Consider the following 18,069-nt stretch of genomic DNA (forward strand, 5'->3'; position numbering starts at 1 on the left):
AAGATGTTGCATATCACTGGTATGATGGTACATATTGCTGGTACTGTCATGGTGCATCCACTGGAACTATAATGGTGCATATCGCTGGTATTATGATGGTGCATATCTCTGGTATCATTATTGTGCATATCGCTGGTACTATAATGATGCATTTTGCTGGTATAGTTTTTGCGGATCTCTGGTATTATAGTGGTGCATCAGCTAGTACTATAGTGATGCATATCGCTGGTATTATGATGGTGCATATCTCCAGTATTATAATTGCGCATATCTCTGGTACTATAGTGGATGCATAATTTTGCCAATATGCACCCATTACGTGTAGCCTTGTATGCGTTTTGGTGTGCATTTCGTGTTACTCATTGCCGTGAAAAAAAATAACCCTGTAGAAATGTGCACTTGCTTCGTATCCGACGTAAACATTACAGGGATGTTTACCCACGTCTGTGTTTACACCAGACACCACGTCGTCAGGCAAACACAGCGCAACAAAACAATCGCCAATAAAGCAATAAACAAAAGAAACCAAACAGAAGGGCACAAAGAGAGAGCGAGTGCTGACGGTTGACTAATTCACAGCCTATTAGATGTTCCGCCGCTTCCCGGAGACATTAGTCTGGCATCGGAGCCACTGCTGTCATGCCAACTACAGTTCAAGTATGATGTAACCTTTCCAAACATCCGCTCTAGACTGTTGCACTTGGTTTCATTCACCGATACCAGACGCTCTCTCTCTCTGAAAGAGCACTGCTGCGACCCATTTCAGTGGAGCAGGAGCACCGAGTGGTTTGGAGTTGAATTCATCACTGGTGACAGCTTATCGGCCAGGAGCCACAAGAAAACGCACACAACAAGTTGTTAAACAACATGATTCAATTCGCATTTTTTTGGTGGTGCACAAATATAAATATAATATTTTTGTGCCCTGTGAACTTTGGCTTTTTTAGATAGTGTGCACACAAGGCAATTTCAATTCCATTACTATGACAGAAGAGAATTAGGAATTATTTTTTTACAGAGTAGCATTTTTATGCATGTTCTAGTGATGTTGGGTACTCTCGATCCAGAGTTTCTGGCTGGTCTGACCTGCATGTACATCTTACATGTTGAACTCTTATCCTAGCGGTCTTTGTTGTATGCAGTGAATGGGTTAACCTAGCGATTGTAAGTGCTTTGCACTTGGTTCTATGAACATCCTTACTGTACCAACAGCGATATATTGTTTTACATTCTTCTGACAGATGTACTTATGCAAGTCGCTTTGGATAAATTTTTGGCGTCTTCTAAATGCCCTAAATGTAAATGTACAACGTCTTTGAGGACAGAGACAGTCTCCAAGGACTGAAGTGAACCTCTATTAAGACCAGCTGTACCACACATTAGGATCATCCATGACGGTAATACTTCACGTTATCAAACATAGACGATAAGGTCTGCAGGAGGACAGGAAGCGCTGGTGAAAACATTTCATTTTGAGTATGATGAGAGGCTTATGACATCCATTGTTCCAGCGGAGCTGCTCTGTCGGCAGCATGGATCGATAGCGCTGGAACACACGGCCCACAGCTGTCGGTGTCACCAGGGCCTCCAGGTATGGAGGCTGAACGAGGAGCAAAGTCGTGGCTGGGAGGCCGCGATGAATCTAATCAAACTGGTATTTATAGAGCTTTTTAAAACCACAGCGGGAGGTGAGACTTCCCCCGCCAGAGCTCACCGATTCTCTTTGTAACATCACAGAAACCTCTTTTTTTTTTAAGTTCAAAGGGATTTCACATTGCTGCCTTTTCATTATTTTTGTTTTTTGTGTGATTGAGGCAAAATGAATGGTGGTAGGGTAGACATTGTGTCTACATAACGTGAGGCTCTGTTCATAACCATGTCTTATAATTAAAGCAGTTTGTATGCAAGCTCCTTTACAGGACCATTCAAACCATTGAAAATTAAGATTGGTTTAATTTGATTTTGAGAAAATACAGTATCCAGCCCCCCTAGCCTACAGCTCCACCACCTCCCATGTGAGCATCAGGCGCCCCCAGGGGAGTCTTGACCCCAAGGCCGGGGGACGTTGGTTTACAGGGAGGCACATTCTTGTTACTGCTACCCTACTCTGTGTGTGTGTGTGTGTGTGTACAGGGCCATGAAAATTCCAGGTTAATGATCTGGGCTTTGTGTGAAACTAGTGTAAGGAAGCGAAACCAGCCGACAATAGTATCACCATGACATCATGTATGCAAATATGAGCAGGACAAAGACCTCTTGTGCTCCTTAAGTCGGTCTCTTGCATGTCCATTGTAATAGACATTGCATGCGTGCATTATTATAAGTACATGTTGTTATTCTGAGACTGGGGGAGGGACAAGTGTGCCTTGTCTCACCATGCAGCGTTTTATTAGAGGCTATGCCCTCTAAGGTTGCCATGCAAACCAGGGTCCAATGGAAGGTGTTGCAGTGTGGGTTTAAGAGGCAGCCCCCAGCACCAGCACCCCGACATCAGACGATGGGCTCGTCATGTTGAAGACCTGGTTTATTTACAGCTCGTGCTGCTTCCAACGGAAACTAATTACTCTGAAGACTATTCTAAAAAGGCTAGAATTAATGAAAACACAAACTCACTCAATTGCACAATGGCCTTATTTTGGGAGAAACTCAAGTGTATGTGCATATCTACCACTACAGGGACAGTCTCATTGGCCCCCTTGTTAACGGGGTACTTTTCTAAAGTACCATGTTTACTTTTCTAAAGTAATTTGGCTAAAGTAGTAAAGCAGGACAGAGTATTACAATCCGCTCTGTCCGGCTGTATCAACAAAAACAACAACAAATTAAAAAATCACCACTGTTATAGGGCACAATGTAAATGGGTGGACTTTTTGCATTACTAGAGAGTCCTTTCCCAGGAGGGCTCGAGGGGGAGGAGCCTCTGAGAACGGGGCTCCCGGGACTGGGGAGGGGGCCATGGTGCTTTGGCATTCCTAACTACCCTCACCAACCCTGGGATGCTGAATGGAGTGGCTGGAAGAATAGGGGGTGGGGCCCTGGGAGGCGTCTGGGTCAGGGTAGACCGGGGTGCCTGTCTTGGCTGGTCCATGGTGGTGGAGGTAGGGGTACTGGCAGGGAGGGCCGGGGGACAAGAGGGCAGGTCGCCTGGATCCCCAGTCAGGTGTTTAGGGAAGCTGATTGCAACCCAACGGGGGACTCTCTAATGGGTATGAAGTCGACCCCTGAACTATGCCCCTCCCTGCCTGTGTGTGTGTGTGTGTGTGTGTGTGTGTCCCTGTCCGTCCGTGTGTGTACCTGTCCGTCCGTGTGTGTTTGTGTGTGTCCCTGACCCTGTGTGCGCCTGTGTGTCCCTGTCCGCCCGTGTGTGTGTGTACCTGTGTATGTATGTGTGTGTGTGTGTGTGCCTGTGTGTGTGTGTGTGTGTGTGTGTGTGTGTGTGTGCCTGTGTGTCTGTGTGTGTGTGTGTGTGTGTGTGTGTGTGTACCTTTAGAATCCTCTTGGCTTTGACAGGCACCTCCTTAGTGGCCCGCACCCCCTAGAAAGTATCAATGAAGGGTGAGAACAGGCCATACTTTGCTACGTTGCGTGTGCACACACACAAACAAACAATTTGTTACCGTCTGCTTAATAAACTTTCAATAAGAGAAGAAATGTAACAAAATGAGCAGTTCAGCATTTTAATATCAGTATAGGCTAAAATATCGTAAAATATAAGTCATATAACAAGTGATAAGATGCACTTAAGTTTTGTCATTCCAAGGAATTCTTTGAAACTTCTAAAATACATCTGCTAACCTTTGACACTGATGTAATAGCACCCTCTTCTGGCGAAAACTAAACAGTGCAGAAAACACAAAGGGACCTGTCCCAATACAAACATATCTGACGTTTTATAGTATTGATAGATCCCATATTTTTTTCCCCATCCTGAGTATTGATAGATCCCATTTTCTTTAAATAAAAAGGGCTCCGTTATACATTGGAAATAAAGATGTTTCTCTTGCAGTTTCCCTGCTTTCACAAAGGTGGACTTTCCCACACGGCTTTCCCTTCCTCAGTGCATAACATCAGCCCCTCTCCCTCACCTTGACGGTGAGCCGGGGCCCCAGGTCCCCCACCTCCTTCAGCTTGGACTTGTAAAGCATCCAGCGGTAGCGCAGGTCCTCCAGACCACTGTCCTCCAGACCACTGTCCTCCATCAGCTCAGGCCCATCCAGCCCGCCGTCCCCGTCCCCGGTCTGGGCCGTAACCCAGGCCTGGGCCCTGGCCCCGGCCCCGAGGCCAGCTCTGTGGCTGTCCTGTATGAGAAGCTGGAAAAGCTCCTGGCCCCAACCCACGCCGTCCCTCAGAGCCTGGGGGGAGATGGAGCAGGTCATAAGCAGAATCAAATGGGTTCCGCTTTCAACAAACCATGGACAAAGTATCACTCTTAACACTCATTATGGGCTGCCCCTTGCATACACCAGGGGTAGTAGACGGATCTACACCAGCGTGGTCTACTACCTGTGCCCTGGAATATTTACATTTACATTTAGCTCATTTTGCTGACGCTTTTATCCAAAGCGACAGTTCATACACACATTCACACACCGATGGCGGAGTCCACCAAGAACGGCGGCAGCCAGCTGGTCAGGAGCAGTCAGGGTGAGGTGTCTCGCTCAGGGACACCTCGACACTCAGCTAGGAGGAGCCCGGGATTGAACTAGCAACCTTATGGTTACAAGTCAACCTGCTCTACCTCCTGAGCTAAGCTGAACATAAAAGGAACCGATCCACAGTTAGAGTCACGAGGGACACCCTGGTTTGACCTACTAATGCACCTCTGTAAAAAAGGGTCTGTTAGTCTCATAACTGGGGGTATGGACTAAATATTTATCAGTCTATCTAATGAGGAGCATTGGCCACTTCAGTTACAAAGTTATGGCTGACAGACAGGCGTCTAGCATCAAAAACGTTAAATCCCTTATAATTGTAATAACATGAATTATCATTACTGAGTGTTATTATTATTGGCATCGAGGAGGTCCCAGTAGCATGGTAAAGCCACATTACCACGCGCACAAAACCAACAGATGCTTCATGTGTGGTCTTCAGCTGTTCGTCAGAACAACCAAAATAGACTCATTACAGAATGATTTAGGAAGTAATCCATAATCCAGATAATCTCCTTCCTGAAATGTTTAATTGTCTTTTTGATCAACCAAAATTGAAACTTGTCCTTATGTTACCTTATGATCAGCATTTCAGTACCGGTGAATTCATGATTAACATGCAGACCTTTTCAGTAATGTTCAAAGTGTGTGTACTTGTTATAGGACTTATTAATGTGAACTTTATTTTGTATAACGGTACGCTTGTACTCTTAAATGACCCTCTCACAGAGTGAGCGCACTCTGTAATTGGGCAGTTTGCGAGCCCTTGAAATCCATTGTACTCCAAACGAGTGTTCAAATGGATGTGTCTCTGTATTGTCCAACACAAGTAGGCCCATGTGAACTGCCCCGGCTGGGTGTTTAGTAAGTGCTCATAAATAGTATGTTTGTGGGCATGCAAAGTGGTGGGTACACACAGAATCTGAAGTTGGGGATTGGCTCGTTTGTTGGCACTATTGGAGCCAAGGCAGTTTGTAATCGCTTTGTAGTGTTGGATAAAAAATAAAGACACAGCTATGGGAGATGCAAAAGGCTTGATTGGAATATAATGGATGTCAATGTTACACCAACTGCCCGGTTTTAGAACGCCCGTACACCACCAGAGGCGGTCAGTTAAATAATTTAAATCTCTACATATCAAAAGTTCAATAATCAAACTGAGGTTTTGGCAAACAGGCCAAATCCTTTTGAAGGTTAGGGTTCTTTGCTGTGGTGTTGGGGTGGGGTGGGGGGCGGTGTTTTGCGTAGGGTTTTCCTGGTCGTTAAGAGGACTGAGGGATAGGGACTGTCCTATAATGTGTTTATGAAGCCTTTTCAGACTATAACTATGAATAAGGGCTCTGCAGTCGTAAAGTAAAGTCTACACGGCTATACTTTATTCAATAAACATTTTACATAATATAGAATCCCAAATACATGCACTTCAGCTTATTAACATTTCAGAAAGGGAGACAGAATGTGCAGCCCTCACCTGCAGCTCGTCCCGTCTGATCTTGGGTTCTTTGGGGCCCAGTACGGCCCCCTGGGTGCTGAGCAGCTCAGAGAGCCTTTGGTTCTGCACCAGGAGCCAGGCTTCAAACTCCCTCCTCTTGGACTCGTACTCCGCTGGACTCAGGCCCTGCCCGCCACTCGCCTGGAGAAGAAACACAACTCTGAGACATCAGGGCGTGATAACACCGAGAGCTTATTTTGTGTTTACTGCAACACAGTAAACACATCGATAAGTTTAGATGGTGGACCAACGGTGCCGTTAACTTGTTTATGGATCAGCGTGGATGAGATAAGAATTCTATTACTTTAACTTCCTTAATGCCATATTTCAGGATTGAAAACATAAACATAATTCCAACTGACTTTATTAATTCACTTTCTGTGTAAAGAGTTATATGGGTAAATTAAATCAATATCAATTGTTAAATCGTACAATGTCACATGGGAGATAATGGTTGCACCTTCGGATGGCAGCAAACTCACGAGAAGTAATGTGGTTGCAAAAGATCGCTGAGAGATTGAGAACTTTCTCGACTACGCCAAAGGTAAATAAATCCAAAGCCGAAATTCTGTAGGAGATCATTTAAGATAACAACCAAAATAAGAAGATAACAGATCTAAATATGAGGAATTGTGTCTTCGCATTTTCTTAAGTCCAGAGATGAACTAGTTAAGCAGTGTAATTGATCGCCGTTTAATACCTAAAGAAAGAATGACTGATTCCAATCCAAAACTTCACCACATCTAATCCCACTCCTTCACGCCGCTACTAATCCAATTCACTTTGTAGCTAATCTTAGCCCCTGCCTTGTAGCTATTGACCGCGATTGAACATCTTCAAACCGTCTCCCCCCTACCATGATGCAACGTGAACAGGGATCTGGCTGAGATGAAGCATTACAACGTGAGGTTTATCATACCGTCACGCTTTCATCAGACTGCCACAGATACGATGCGGCGGCGGCGGCGGCGGCCGACCCCTGGGGTCTGCTGCTGCTCTGCGTGGGGGCTGAGGGATGCAGATGGGCGGCGGCCCTTTGGAACGGCTTGAAGGCCCCTCCCCTCTGGCCCAGACCCTCTGCCGACGCCGGCCCTGGGCTCCTCCTGCCCTCCGGCACCCCGCCCCCGGCCGCGCCCAGGTGGCTGCTGGCCCCGCTCCCTTGTCCTCTTCTGTAAGCCGCCGAGACGCTGGGCGGCCGATCACCGCCCGTCCAGTCGGTGGTGAGGCCGGGGGCGAGGCCCACGGCGCCAGCCACCACGGACGCCCCCGTGACCAGAGGCTTCCCCGGGCTCCGACTGCCGTCCACGAGGTCTCTGGAGCGCCCCTCCGCACGGTCGCCGGCCCAGCCCGGACAGAAACCAGCTCTGATGGCGGCGCCGTCTCCGACCTCGTCCTCCGGGTCAACCACGGGCGTGCTCTGCCTGTAGGGGCCGTCCAGGCCGGCCGACAGGGCCAGGTCACCCTCCGCGTCCAGCCTCTGAGCCCCCAAACCGAGGTTAAGGACGCCGGCTCCCAGGCCTACTCCCGCGTCCTCCACCCCCGGGGGAGTCCTCTGCCCAGCGGAGGATAGGGTCTGCCCTGCCCAGGGGCCGTGGCTCTGCCGGGGGGCGTCGTGGTCCGAGCCCTCCCTGCTGGAGGCTCCAGACAGGGCCAGGGTGTACTGCCCTCCTGCTGGGAGCGCCATGGTGGAAGCTGCCCTCTGGTGCTCGTCCGCTTGACCGTCATCGCTCCACGCGTCAGAGTTGAGCTCTTCTGTGGAGCTGTCCAGAAGCCTGTGGGAGGTAGGGACGCGCGCATACACAAACACACACACACACACACACACACACACACACACAAACAGAAGAACACAGTCATAACATTCTTATTGCACCAGTTCACTTCCTATGGAACGCCATTTGTGCCCACTGAGAAAAGTTAAACCCAGCATCAAAGATTTAAATTTATTTTAATGTATGTTTAAATTGGTTTAATTTAATTGAATAAATGTTTAAACTGCTTCCATAAATGTTTAAACTTACTGAGTATATTGTTTAATTGGTCTGGAAACTTAATTAAATGTTAAATGCACTTCAAGCATTTGAAGTGCATTTAACTTAATTTAATAGCCTAATAAAATAAGAAAAATGAATCTATAAATATGATACATATGAAGTCAGATCCAATCATCTATTATATAGAAAAAAGTTTTTAAACCAATTTAAAGATTTACTATATCATTAATTAAAATTGTATTCAATTGAAACATTAAATTCAGTGTATATATTTGTTGCTGTGTTCATCTTATTTTCTAACATGGCACAAAAAGTGTTCCATTACTTATGACGAGTGGTACCATGGAGCTGTTTTGAGAGTCCTGCTCATTTGGGGCTTTCAGATAAGGTGACATTATTTAGTACCCTGCGTTATCTGTGTAATATGTTTGACTGGACAGAAGCATAAAAAGGTTCACAATTGTGTTTCCCATTGTCATATCTCAGGAACTACAAACATTTCTGCAACGGTCCATTCTAATAGAAATGACTTCATCAATTGAAGTCACTTTATGGCCCATGACAATAAATTGCCAATCCGATGAGCCCCAGTGATTACAACAACCAGGTTCCCAGGGTGGTCCATTCTGGTCGGTGGGCTCTCCCCCCCCCCCGTGTCCCCACCCGTACCTGTTGAGGTTGAGGCTCAGGTCGTACAGGGCCATCCAGGTCTCCCGCAGGGCCTTCAGGTCCCGCCGTATGGCCGCCTGGCCCACCTCCGAGGTGTGGATCAGCACCTTGTGGCCCCGGGCCTCCGTCTGGTGCAGCTGCAGCTCCTTCTCCGGGAACTCTCCGAGGGCCCTCTGAGACGACACGTCGACAACAGGCCGGTCATCCACTGCAGGGCGGCGGCTTGATGGGTCAGCGCGTTTAATGGCGTCGTTGAGAATATACCCAGAAGGGGCGCCCTAGGGGCTCACCGCGGAGAGCGCGGAGCATTAGGGCCCAGTCCTGATCACAGCGACTAGGGTCCGATTCCGTGGTCCCCCCCTCTATCTCCAATACCTTCCTGTCCATCGTACACTATCATTAACCATAAAAATGCAACAAAAAAATAACTTTTAAAGAATAAACCCGGACAACAGCCGCGAGTTCAACTCTTTTTTTTAATGTATAAAACACTGTAAACTGCGTCAAGGTGGAACAATCTGAACGGCCTGCTGTGCCTGGGGCAGCTTCAAGGCAAGGCTGGGCTTCAGCGCTCAAAGCCACAGGAAAACGGTGGAATCACTGAGCGCTCAACACGTGGCGATAACTTCACACGCATTTCATTGTTGGTTCATTTATTATCTTTAGTATCTTTTTTTTACCCATCAACCAATTCATGCCATCGTTTTTAGTATTTCTTAAGCAACGCAAAATGCCATCGCAAGTTGACAGAGTCTAAAGTGATGTCATAAATGGGCTTGCTTTGACAAGCAGCCAAGAACATTATTACGTTTTAATGAGCTGAAATTGAAATGCAAAACTGAATATTTGCATATCTGAAGCTATAAGCCGCACATCCTTGGCTTTTTAAAACTATTTCTTGACAAATGAGTAAAGCAATTAACAGACCACAAAATATATATATATAATAAAATACATATATAATACAATTCATCAAACAAGTGATTAATCATGGAACTAATCGAATGCACTGTGTCATTTCAGCCCTCCTTTCTCAAGTGCCAACACGCACATTCTTGTTGAAAGGGTCTGGAAAAAAACTTGTGATGACACAGAATCCACTGGGATCCTCTTAATGAAGGGTGAGAAGAGGAAGTGAGCTCTATTAAAAAGGACCAGGCAAACTTAATCTATCGCGACTTTAAGTCCAGTCAGCCATGATCACATTTGCTACAATTTAACATGTGTAACATGGGTTAATTAATTGCTGTCAGAAAAAGAAAAGTCCACGGCGGCTTTCAAACCTGATGATACTTTCAGCTCCGTCTACTTTCTTTCCCTAAATTTTGCATTTGTCTTTGGCAATTAGTAAGTCCCCCTCCAACCTTCAGGCACAAGTCATTTCATTTAGGCTTCATAACCGGCGGCGCCATTTTAAAAACAGGCAGAATATTGAAGTGGAAAACGAATTAATACTGTAGAGCGCAAACACATCCAAATAAATACACAGAATGAAAAGTAAAGCTCCACCGATGACATTGCATTTTAAGTGAAATGAAAGGAGACTAAAAGTCCAGGACATAGCAAGGACTAAATTTATGTTGCTTGGTGTTGCCAGGCCAACACATTTCCCTATTTTCTCTCTCTCTCGTGCCCTCTCTCACACACACACACACACACACACACACACACACACACACACACACACACACACACACACACACACACACACACACACACACACCTCTGAGTCTCCTGCCTATTTTTTCAAGCCAACGTGCTGAGGAAGAGGAGACAAAGCAACCGGGTTTGCATGTTAAAGAGCCGGGGTCATTATAAAAAGAAACACTCCTCTGTAATCATACTTTCAAATTCATGTCATGGAAGGTAAAAGAGAAGTGGGGAAGGGATGGAGGGCTTGGGGGGGGCGGGGGTCAACAGAGGCTGTGATCATCTCTGGTGCCGAGGACCTTCTGGTTTCCTTAAAGAACAAAACATTATGGCCAATGTTTAAGCTATGAGCAAATTTATTTTGGAGTATGAATCGAAAGCAGCCTGGCGAGCAGCCTGGCGAGCAGCGCGGCTCGCCTCGTGAGACCGACCTGGGTTCTCGCGTTGACATTTGTTGCACTGAATTCACACTGAACGCTCTTCTCAGAGGAGGTGCACTCACGACCGTATGGTGTCAGAGCAGAGAGAGAGCGAGAGTGTCACTTGGTTAACAAAGCTAAATGTGGCCTGCCGTAAGGCCACGCCCATATGGGCAGATCATTCTCTGCCCGGGCCCAATGTGGTTATGAACTAACGACCCTCCCCCTAGCCATGACCCAGCACAGAGCCGTGAACATGTTGGGTTTGGAAAGCGGTGGTTTCCATGGGAGCAAGACTGGTCGTTAGCGAGGGACTGAAACGTGGACTCACAAGATCAGCGCGGTCTCACGGGGCACACAGAGCGCATGAAAAACTGGAGCATGAAAATAAAAAGTACCCCAAGGCCACTAATAACTCCAAATGAGCCATTTTTTTGGGATGCCCTTTTCTTCGCCTCAATTAAAAAACCATAGTCCAGCACCGTGGTTCTGCATTGCACCATGACAACAGAGTATTAATCAAGTCCTTTTGCTGGGAGCTCTGTGCCTCTGCTTTCTATCTCCTCCGAGCATACTTTGGCCTGCCCATTTTATACCTCTCCTCGGGCACCGAGACATTTAATTGGATGAGGAAGGCCCAGAGGTGTCCGATTGGTGTATACATCTCCAGTTCTATTATTAGGTCAATCCCATGGTGTCACACACAGTCTTGAGACCTGCCACGGGGCGGACCTTGATGGCTTCTCACCACATTGTCAACATAAAGCCACCGCAACACACACACACACACACACACACACACACACACACACACACACACACACACACACACACACACACACACACAACACACAAACACACAAACACACTTAGCTGCCAGGCTTTCAAACCCGACTTGGTTTGAGTCTTTCAAACCTTCCCCGGCACTGGGGAAAATTTGTTGGTTGAATTCAATTTCGATTCGGACCATGGTGCTGAAATAACATCAGGAAATCCACTCACCAACATGTTTTTAATGGTGAAGCTTTTATCTTGGCAAGTAAATACCACTTGCAAACTGTTCATCACACATGCAAACCAAACGCCTGCACACACAAACGCACCTCGGCTTCGTGCTTCCGTTGCTCCACGCTCCAGTGTCCCGTGGGCCCGCGGAAAGATTCCAGCTTCTGCCTCATGGACTCTAGCCACTCATTCACGCTCAGCATGTTGTAGTGGAAGCCCTGGTGCTCCTCGATTCTGTGCTTACTCTCGCCCACTCTCACCTGGGATAGGAAGGAAAAGAACAAAGAGAACCTTGCTTAAAACTTCTGCCCGATGGAACTTTTGCCTCCTTCATTATCATTTATGCCGCTGCCGGCATGACTTTTGTTCTGAATAGTTTTTGTCACTGCGGCCAAACCGTTTCTGTTCAGGATGATTCAAAATTGGGAGTCTACTCCAGAATAAAGTGGGTGTTTGGTGATGAAAAGAGAAACAGAGTGTCTTCCTTTCAAAATCTCCTCAAAGCGGTGGATGTTTTTTATTTTTATTATTATTATAATTATTTCTCATGTTAATACTACACAAACCACATCATTTCAAAAAGGTTTGAATGCATGGCGGAGTGAAAAAGAGTGCAGCTTTAAGGCAAACTCCGAGGAGTGCGTTGCTACTCTTCCACCAAACAATGACGGCCGAGGGGTCTGACTTTCTGAAGTATAGATTCTGACTAGTGAGGACCGCAATCACACCTCGATTGGGGGGATGGTGGATGAAAAGTACTCTGAAAACTGTACTCTGGTAGTAGAATAGGTCACTCAAGTCAAAGTATGCAATCACCACATGATCAAAAAACGTATTCTGTCCTTTTCGTATAGCTAAAAAAAACATAATTTTGGTTTTGCAAAAACTAGTCAACTAACGGTATTGCATGTATCTAAATTATATGTTTTAAAAAGAGAGAAAATAGGATATTTGCATTGGAATGCAGTATAGAATTACTCTGAATAGGTACAGAATGCTCAAAATTCTTAGAAAGATAGTTAGAGAGCATCACTGATAAGTTAATGTTGAGCATGGTGGCACGTACTGTTTACTTGTCTCTGGCCAGGCCATTGTTATTACCCTAATCTATTATTTACACTTCAGGGTAAGCAGGGGTCTTTTTTTAGATGAAGCAAACGAACAGTATCCTGAATAGTGAAATCCTTCACATTAGTACTGCTTCATAATGCAGCATCTCCCTGTTTTGGACGTTTTGATCTCCATCCACCATGAACATTTGTTCATATAATGTAATAAACATTACCCAAACGAAACTATTGACCCAATGTTTGAATTTGGCATTCATCTGAGTAAATAAGACGCTAAAATCGAAAAGATTAGATGATGCCAAGCTTTGAAGACTTAAAAGAAGTGATCAGGATTCTGGCACATGTTGGCCTACTCTGCCTGCATGTCATTACCCAACTCACATTTCTTTGGAATAATTTCTGTGAAAGTGCCGATGGTCTGGGAATGAATGGCACTAAATGCCCTGATTAGGAGGGAGGTTTTTTTCCATTGCTTGAAAAACATGGTGAATTCCCTCTGATCATCATGTTTTGCATAGCATGTTTACATTCAGGGCACTAAGCAGACGCTTTGGTCCTGAGCAACTTAGAACTATTCATAAACAGGTTCACACACCAATGGCGAAGTCAACCCTGCAAGGCGACAGCAAGCTCGTCAGGAGCAGTTAGGGTTAGGTGTCATGCTCAGGGACACCTCAACGCTCGAATTGGAGCCAGGGATCAAACTAGCCACCTTCCGGTTACATGTCAACCCGCTCTTTCTCCGGAACTATTGCCGCCCCACATGCCTCCCAATGGTCAAGTCGTCATGTGACCTCCGAGCGTAGTTTGAGCATATAAGAAGAAATAAATGCTATCAAGATCTCATGGAGATCACCATCACTTAGATTCCTTGAAGTTGCTCCAACACAACGGCCAGATTCCACTCACACTTGAGAAGCAATCATGCTCAAAAACAAGGGGAGGATTGTGCACTTGTTTTGCTGGCTAACCACAGCACAAAATGTGTTATAGGTGGTGGATTTTTCCCGAAGATAGGAGGAAGCTGAAGGCAGAGGATTATGCCACTTTTGGCTATTTTCAAAGGTGCCCTCTGCAGGATAGTCTAGTGATGAGTGCAGGGCGACTCCCAGCTTAAAAGGTTCTGGGTTCAAAGACGATGGGAGACTAGTTTGAGCAAGATGCCCGAACCACTTACCTGCTCCTTAAAGTGTTATTCTGGCAAAAATTGAACCCAGGGTCCTTGTTTTGGCATGAAAACCCATCAAATAAGCCCTCCAGATACTTTTTTCATTGAAAATCGAGTACTACAGTTTGGCCGGCGCAATGTTTGGCGTCCATATTATTGGCTTGGGGCATAGAGTTTTGCTTCCAAATCGGCATTTTTGAACCACTAATATTGCTTAAAAAAGCACCAAACCTCTGCAGTAGCATGACTAGGGTCCCTACACATAAAATGAAGCACCAACAACTTAGTTTGCAAACCCAGAGTTTATTTAAAAAGACAGTTTAACAAGCATTACCGGTAGGTCCGTGTTTATAGGAAGTCCACACAAGTCGAATGCGCCGGAGTTCAGTTCAAGGAGGAACGTTTTGGAATTTATAATTAATATAATTTATATTTCTAAATAATATATAGCAAGTGTTGACACGTAAACTAAAGGACTTGCATATGTAGGTTACAGGTACAAAATATTTGTTCGCTACAATCAAGCATGGCACGTTGTTAACAGAAGACGCACTGCACACGTGATTGACGCATAGAGTGAAGGACAGCTCAAGCACCAGAGAAGACGACCCATCTACAGCTTGAAGTCAAGACAGAGAGATGTTTTGTGTTTGTGTTTTGCCTGGCTGCGGGAAAAAAATGGAAAGTTACAAAAAATATATATATTTAGATAAAAAGAGTTATAAAGAGTCATCCAAACGTTTAACAATTGCAGTCATATATTTGAGCAACAACAAACAATAAAACAAACGTCACAAGGAGAAGTCCAATGCATTGGGTAAAGCCAGGAGTTCTTATCGCCATTGTAGGGCAGCATTGCCCCCCAGTACTACTAAAGCATTTGGTTAACCAAATGGTAATCTATCGATTGAAGCTCCTCAAGGTGTCAAAAAAAGGGGGGTCGTACACAAATATATGACAACAATTGGTAAACATTTGGATGACTCTTTATTCTACACGGTTAACACAGAAAACGATTGACGTGGTCCGAAAATTCTCACAACAACTCCTTATACACAATAAATCGAGGTAAGCCCACCTGGACAACTCACAAGATCATCTTTCACATTCTTGAATAAAGTTAGGGCTTCTAGGACTTATAACTTTGTTTCGTGATGCATCCTCCCCCCCACCAATGGTGAACAAATACAATCATATATAACACGACAAATAAGCAAACACCTTTACCTCATGTCTGTCCGTAGCCACTTGCTGCACTCGTGGAATAGCATTTTTCTTCAATGACACTTTCTTTAGGTTCTTTTGGTCAGCAGCTCATTTAAGAATGATGATGTCGTCCTTATCGAAATGAGTACTGCAGACACGGTGATCCTTCTGCATCAGCATCTCGATTGACGTCTCAATGTCCATATTCAAAACAATAAGCCACTGGTCTACCAGAGATCGGTCATCTTACCACGATGGAAGTCTATGGAAAGTTTCTGGGGTGTAACTTTCCATTATTTTCCGCAGCCGGACAAAACACAAACACGAAACATCTCTATGTCTTAACTTCAAGCTGTAGATGGGTCGTCTTCTCCGGTGCTTGAGCTGTCCTTCACTCTATGCATCAATCACGTGTGCCATGCTTGATTGTAGCGAACAAATATTTTGTAACTGTAACTTAGATATGCAAGTCCTTTAATTCAACACTTGCTACATATTATTTATAAATATAAATTATATAAATTATAAATTCCAAAACTTTCCTCCTTGAACTGAATTCTGGCGCATTCGGTAATCGACTTGTGTGGACTTCCTGTAAACACGGACCTACCGGTAATGCTTGTTAAACTGTCTTTTTAAATAAACTCCGGGTTTGCAAACTAATTTGTTGGTGCTTTGTTTATGTGTAGGGACCCTAGTCATGCTACTGCAGAGGTTTGGTGCTATCTTTAGCAATATGAGTGGTTCAAAAATGCCGATTTGGAAGCAAAACTCTATGCCCCAAGCCAATAACATTGACGCCAAACATTGCGTCGGGCAAACTCTAATACTCGATTTTCAATGAAAAAGGTATCTGGAGGGCTTATTTAATGGGTTTTAATGCCAAAACAAAGACCCTGGGTTCAATTTTCGCCGGAATTACACTTTAATGGCATGCATGCATCTGAAAATCACTAAATAGCTTTGGATGAAAGTGACTCAATTGTAAATCGTAAGTAGCGATAGAATCTGAGGCATTCACATGAATCACATCTCCATTCCTAACCTCTCTAGTTGTGATCACATCAACTCGAGATTGCATGAAGAATCCAATGAAAAGAGTCATCATTGGCCTCAACTCATCTGAAGGTCTGTATCTCTACCACGGTCTCACCTGTACTGCCTTGTAGAGGGATTTCCATTCAGCAGAGAGTTTGTCAAACTGGTTCCTGTTGGTGGCACTAGAGGAGACTAGGTTCTCCAACGCCATGATGTGGGCCTCGCAGTCCTCCAGGTCCTTCAGGATCACCTGAGGAAGCCGACCCACATAAAGCACAATAAGCTACCTTACCACCCGTCTGTCCGTTGACCCTTTCCACCGAGGTGCCATCCACTAATCATGGGTCTGCTACGTTTATGTACCGCGGCACAGCAAGTTGACTTATCTTGATAGACATACACAGTACCGTTCAAAAGTTCGGGGTCACCAAGACAATTTTATGTTTTCCATGAAAACACACCTTTATTAACAGTTTTTAGCTGTGCTAACTCAATTGCACAAGGGTTTTCTAATCATCAATTTGCCTTTTAACACAATGAGCTCAACAATGTACCATCAGCACATAGGAGTGATGGTTGCTCGAAATGGGCCTCTGTGTACCTATGCAGATATTCCATAAAAAAATCAGCCGTTTCCAGCTTGAATAGTCACAAAATTAACAATGTCTCGACTGTATTTCTGATTAATTAATCTTCATTGAAAAAAACAAGGACATTTCTAAGGGACCCCAGACTTTTGAACTGCAGTGTATATACATGGAGGCCGCGTTAGGCCTTTGGGTCGTATAGGGCCGGCGTTAACGTAGCGAGGGGTCTGAGCACGCAACGCGGCATCTATGTATAAATGTTTAAGCTTATCTTCACTGGCTCCTTCTACCAACCGTGCGATGGCGCATGAAAGGACCACAGCTGTTATTAATCTCAGCAGCGACACCTGTTTGTGCTACGATGACGCCGCTGTGAGGAGGGCTTATTGCGATGTAGCAACTATCCATTATTATACGATATCATAGTGCTTTAATGAACCATGCTGAGGCGGCCCCCTCACCAGGGTTCATTAACAAGGAGAATGGTACCTGACCATTTGATTATCGTCGCTGAAGTTAAAACCATAATAAAAGGATCTGTGCAGTGATGATCGATGTGGTCAACTTGAGGTTAAGAAAACAGACAGCGAAAAGGGTTGACATCTATCTCTCTCAAACACACACACACACGTATTGACAAAGCCACATTCGAGGTGACCACAAGTCTTGCACGTTGCTATGCTACACACACACAACCCGCCCCTCTCTGCGTTTCAGTTGTCCCTTGCAAGTTTCTATCTTTGTAAATTGTTATGGCTTCAGTGTTTGAGTGTCCACCAGCCATTTCATCCTCAGCTCAATTCTATTTTGAGATTTCTCAACCCATCAAACACTATAATCGACACTGATGGGGTCTGCTGTGCAACAAAACAAAAACACACAACAGACAGATGCAGGCATTTGTGGCACCAGGAGTACAAATGTGCAAGGATAGCGTTGGTCAAAAGGTTATGAATTATCTTACTATTGTTGAAAAACATGGTCATAGTGAACACAGACACAACCCCCCATTCTGGTGAGGACTGGGTTTGCTTTTTTTTGTGTTTGCTTTGTCACTGTTTTTGTGTTTGTTTGGCCTTCAATCCTGCATCTTTGTGTTGTCTTAACCCCAGGAAGGCT

The 18,069-nt window shown here is 45.1% G+C and overlaps 1 protein-coding gene across 1 annotated transcript in view; it reads right to left on the reverse strand.

Moving 5' to 3' along the window:
* The window catches only part of syne3 (spectrin repeat containing, nuclear envelope family member 3), a 47,281-nt gene that overhangs the window by 3,369 nt on the left and 25,843 nt on the right, over positions 1–18,069 (reverse strand). Inside the window, 7 exon segments of the mRNA XM_079752181.1 lie at positions 3,485–3,535; positions 4,086–4,352; positions 6,124–6,285; positions 7,064–7,916; positions 8,808–8,980; positions 11,980–12,141; positions 16,479–16,613. Of these exon segments, the coding sequence (XP_079608307.1) occupies positions 3,485–3,535; positions 4,086–4,352; positions 6,124–6,285; positions 7,064–7,916; positions 8,808–8,980; positions 11,980–12,141; positions 16,479–16,613 (1,803 nt within the window).

This window comes from Pollachius pollachius (genome assembly GCF_949987615.1).
Source record: "Pollachius pollachius genome assembly, chromosome: 15".
Lineage (NCBI taxonomy): Eukaryota > Metazoa > Chordata > Actinopteri > Gadiformes > Gadidae > Pollachius > Pollachius pollachius.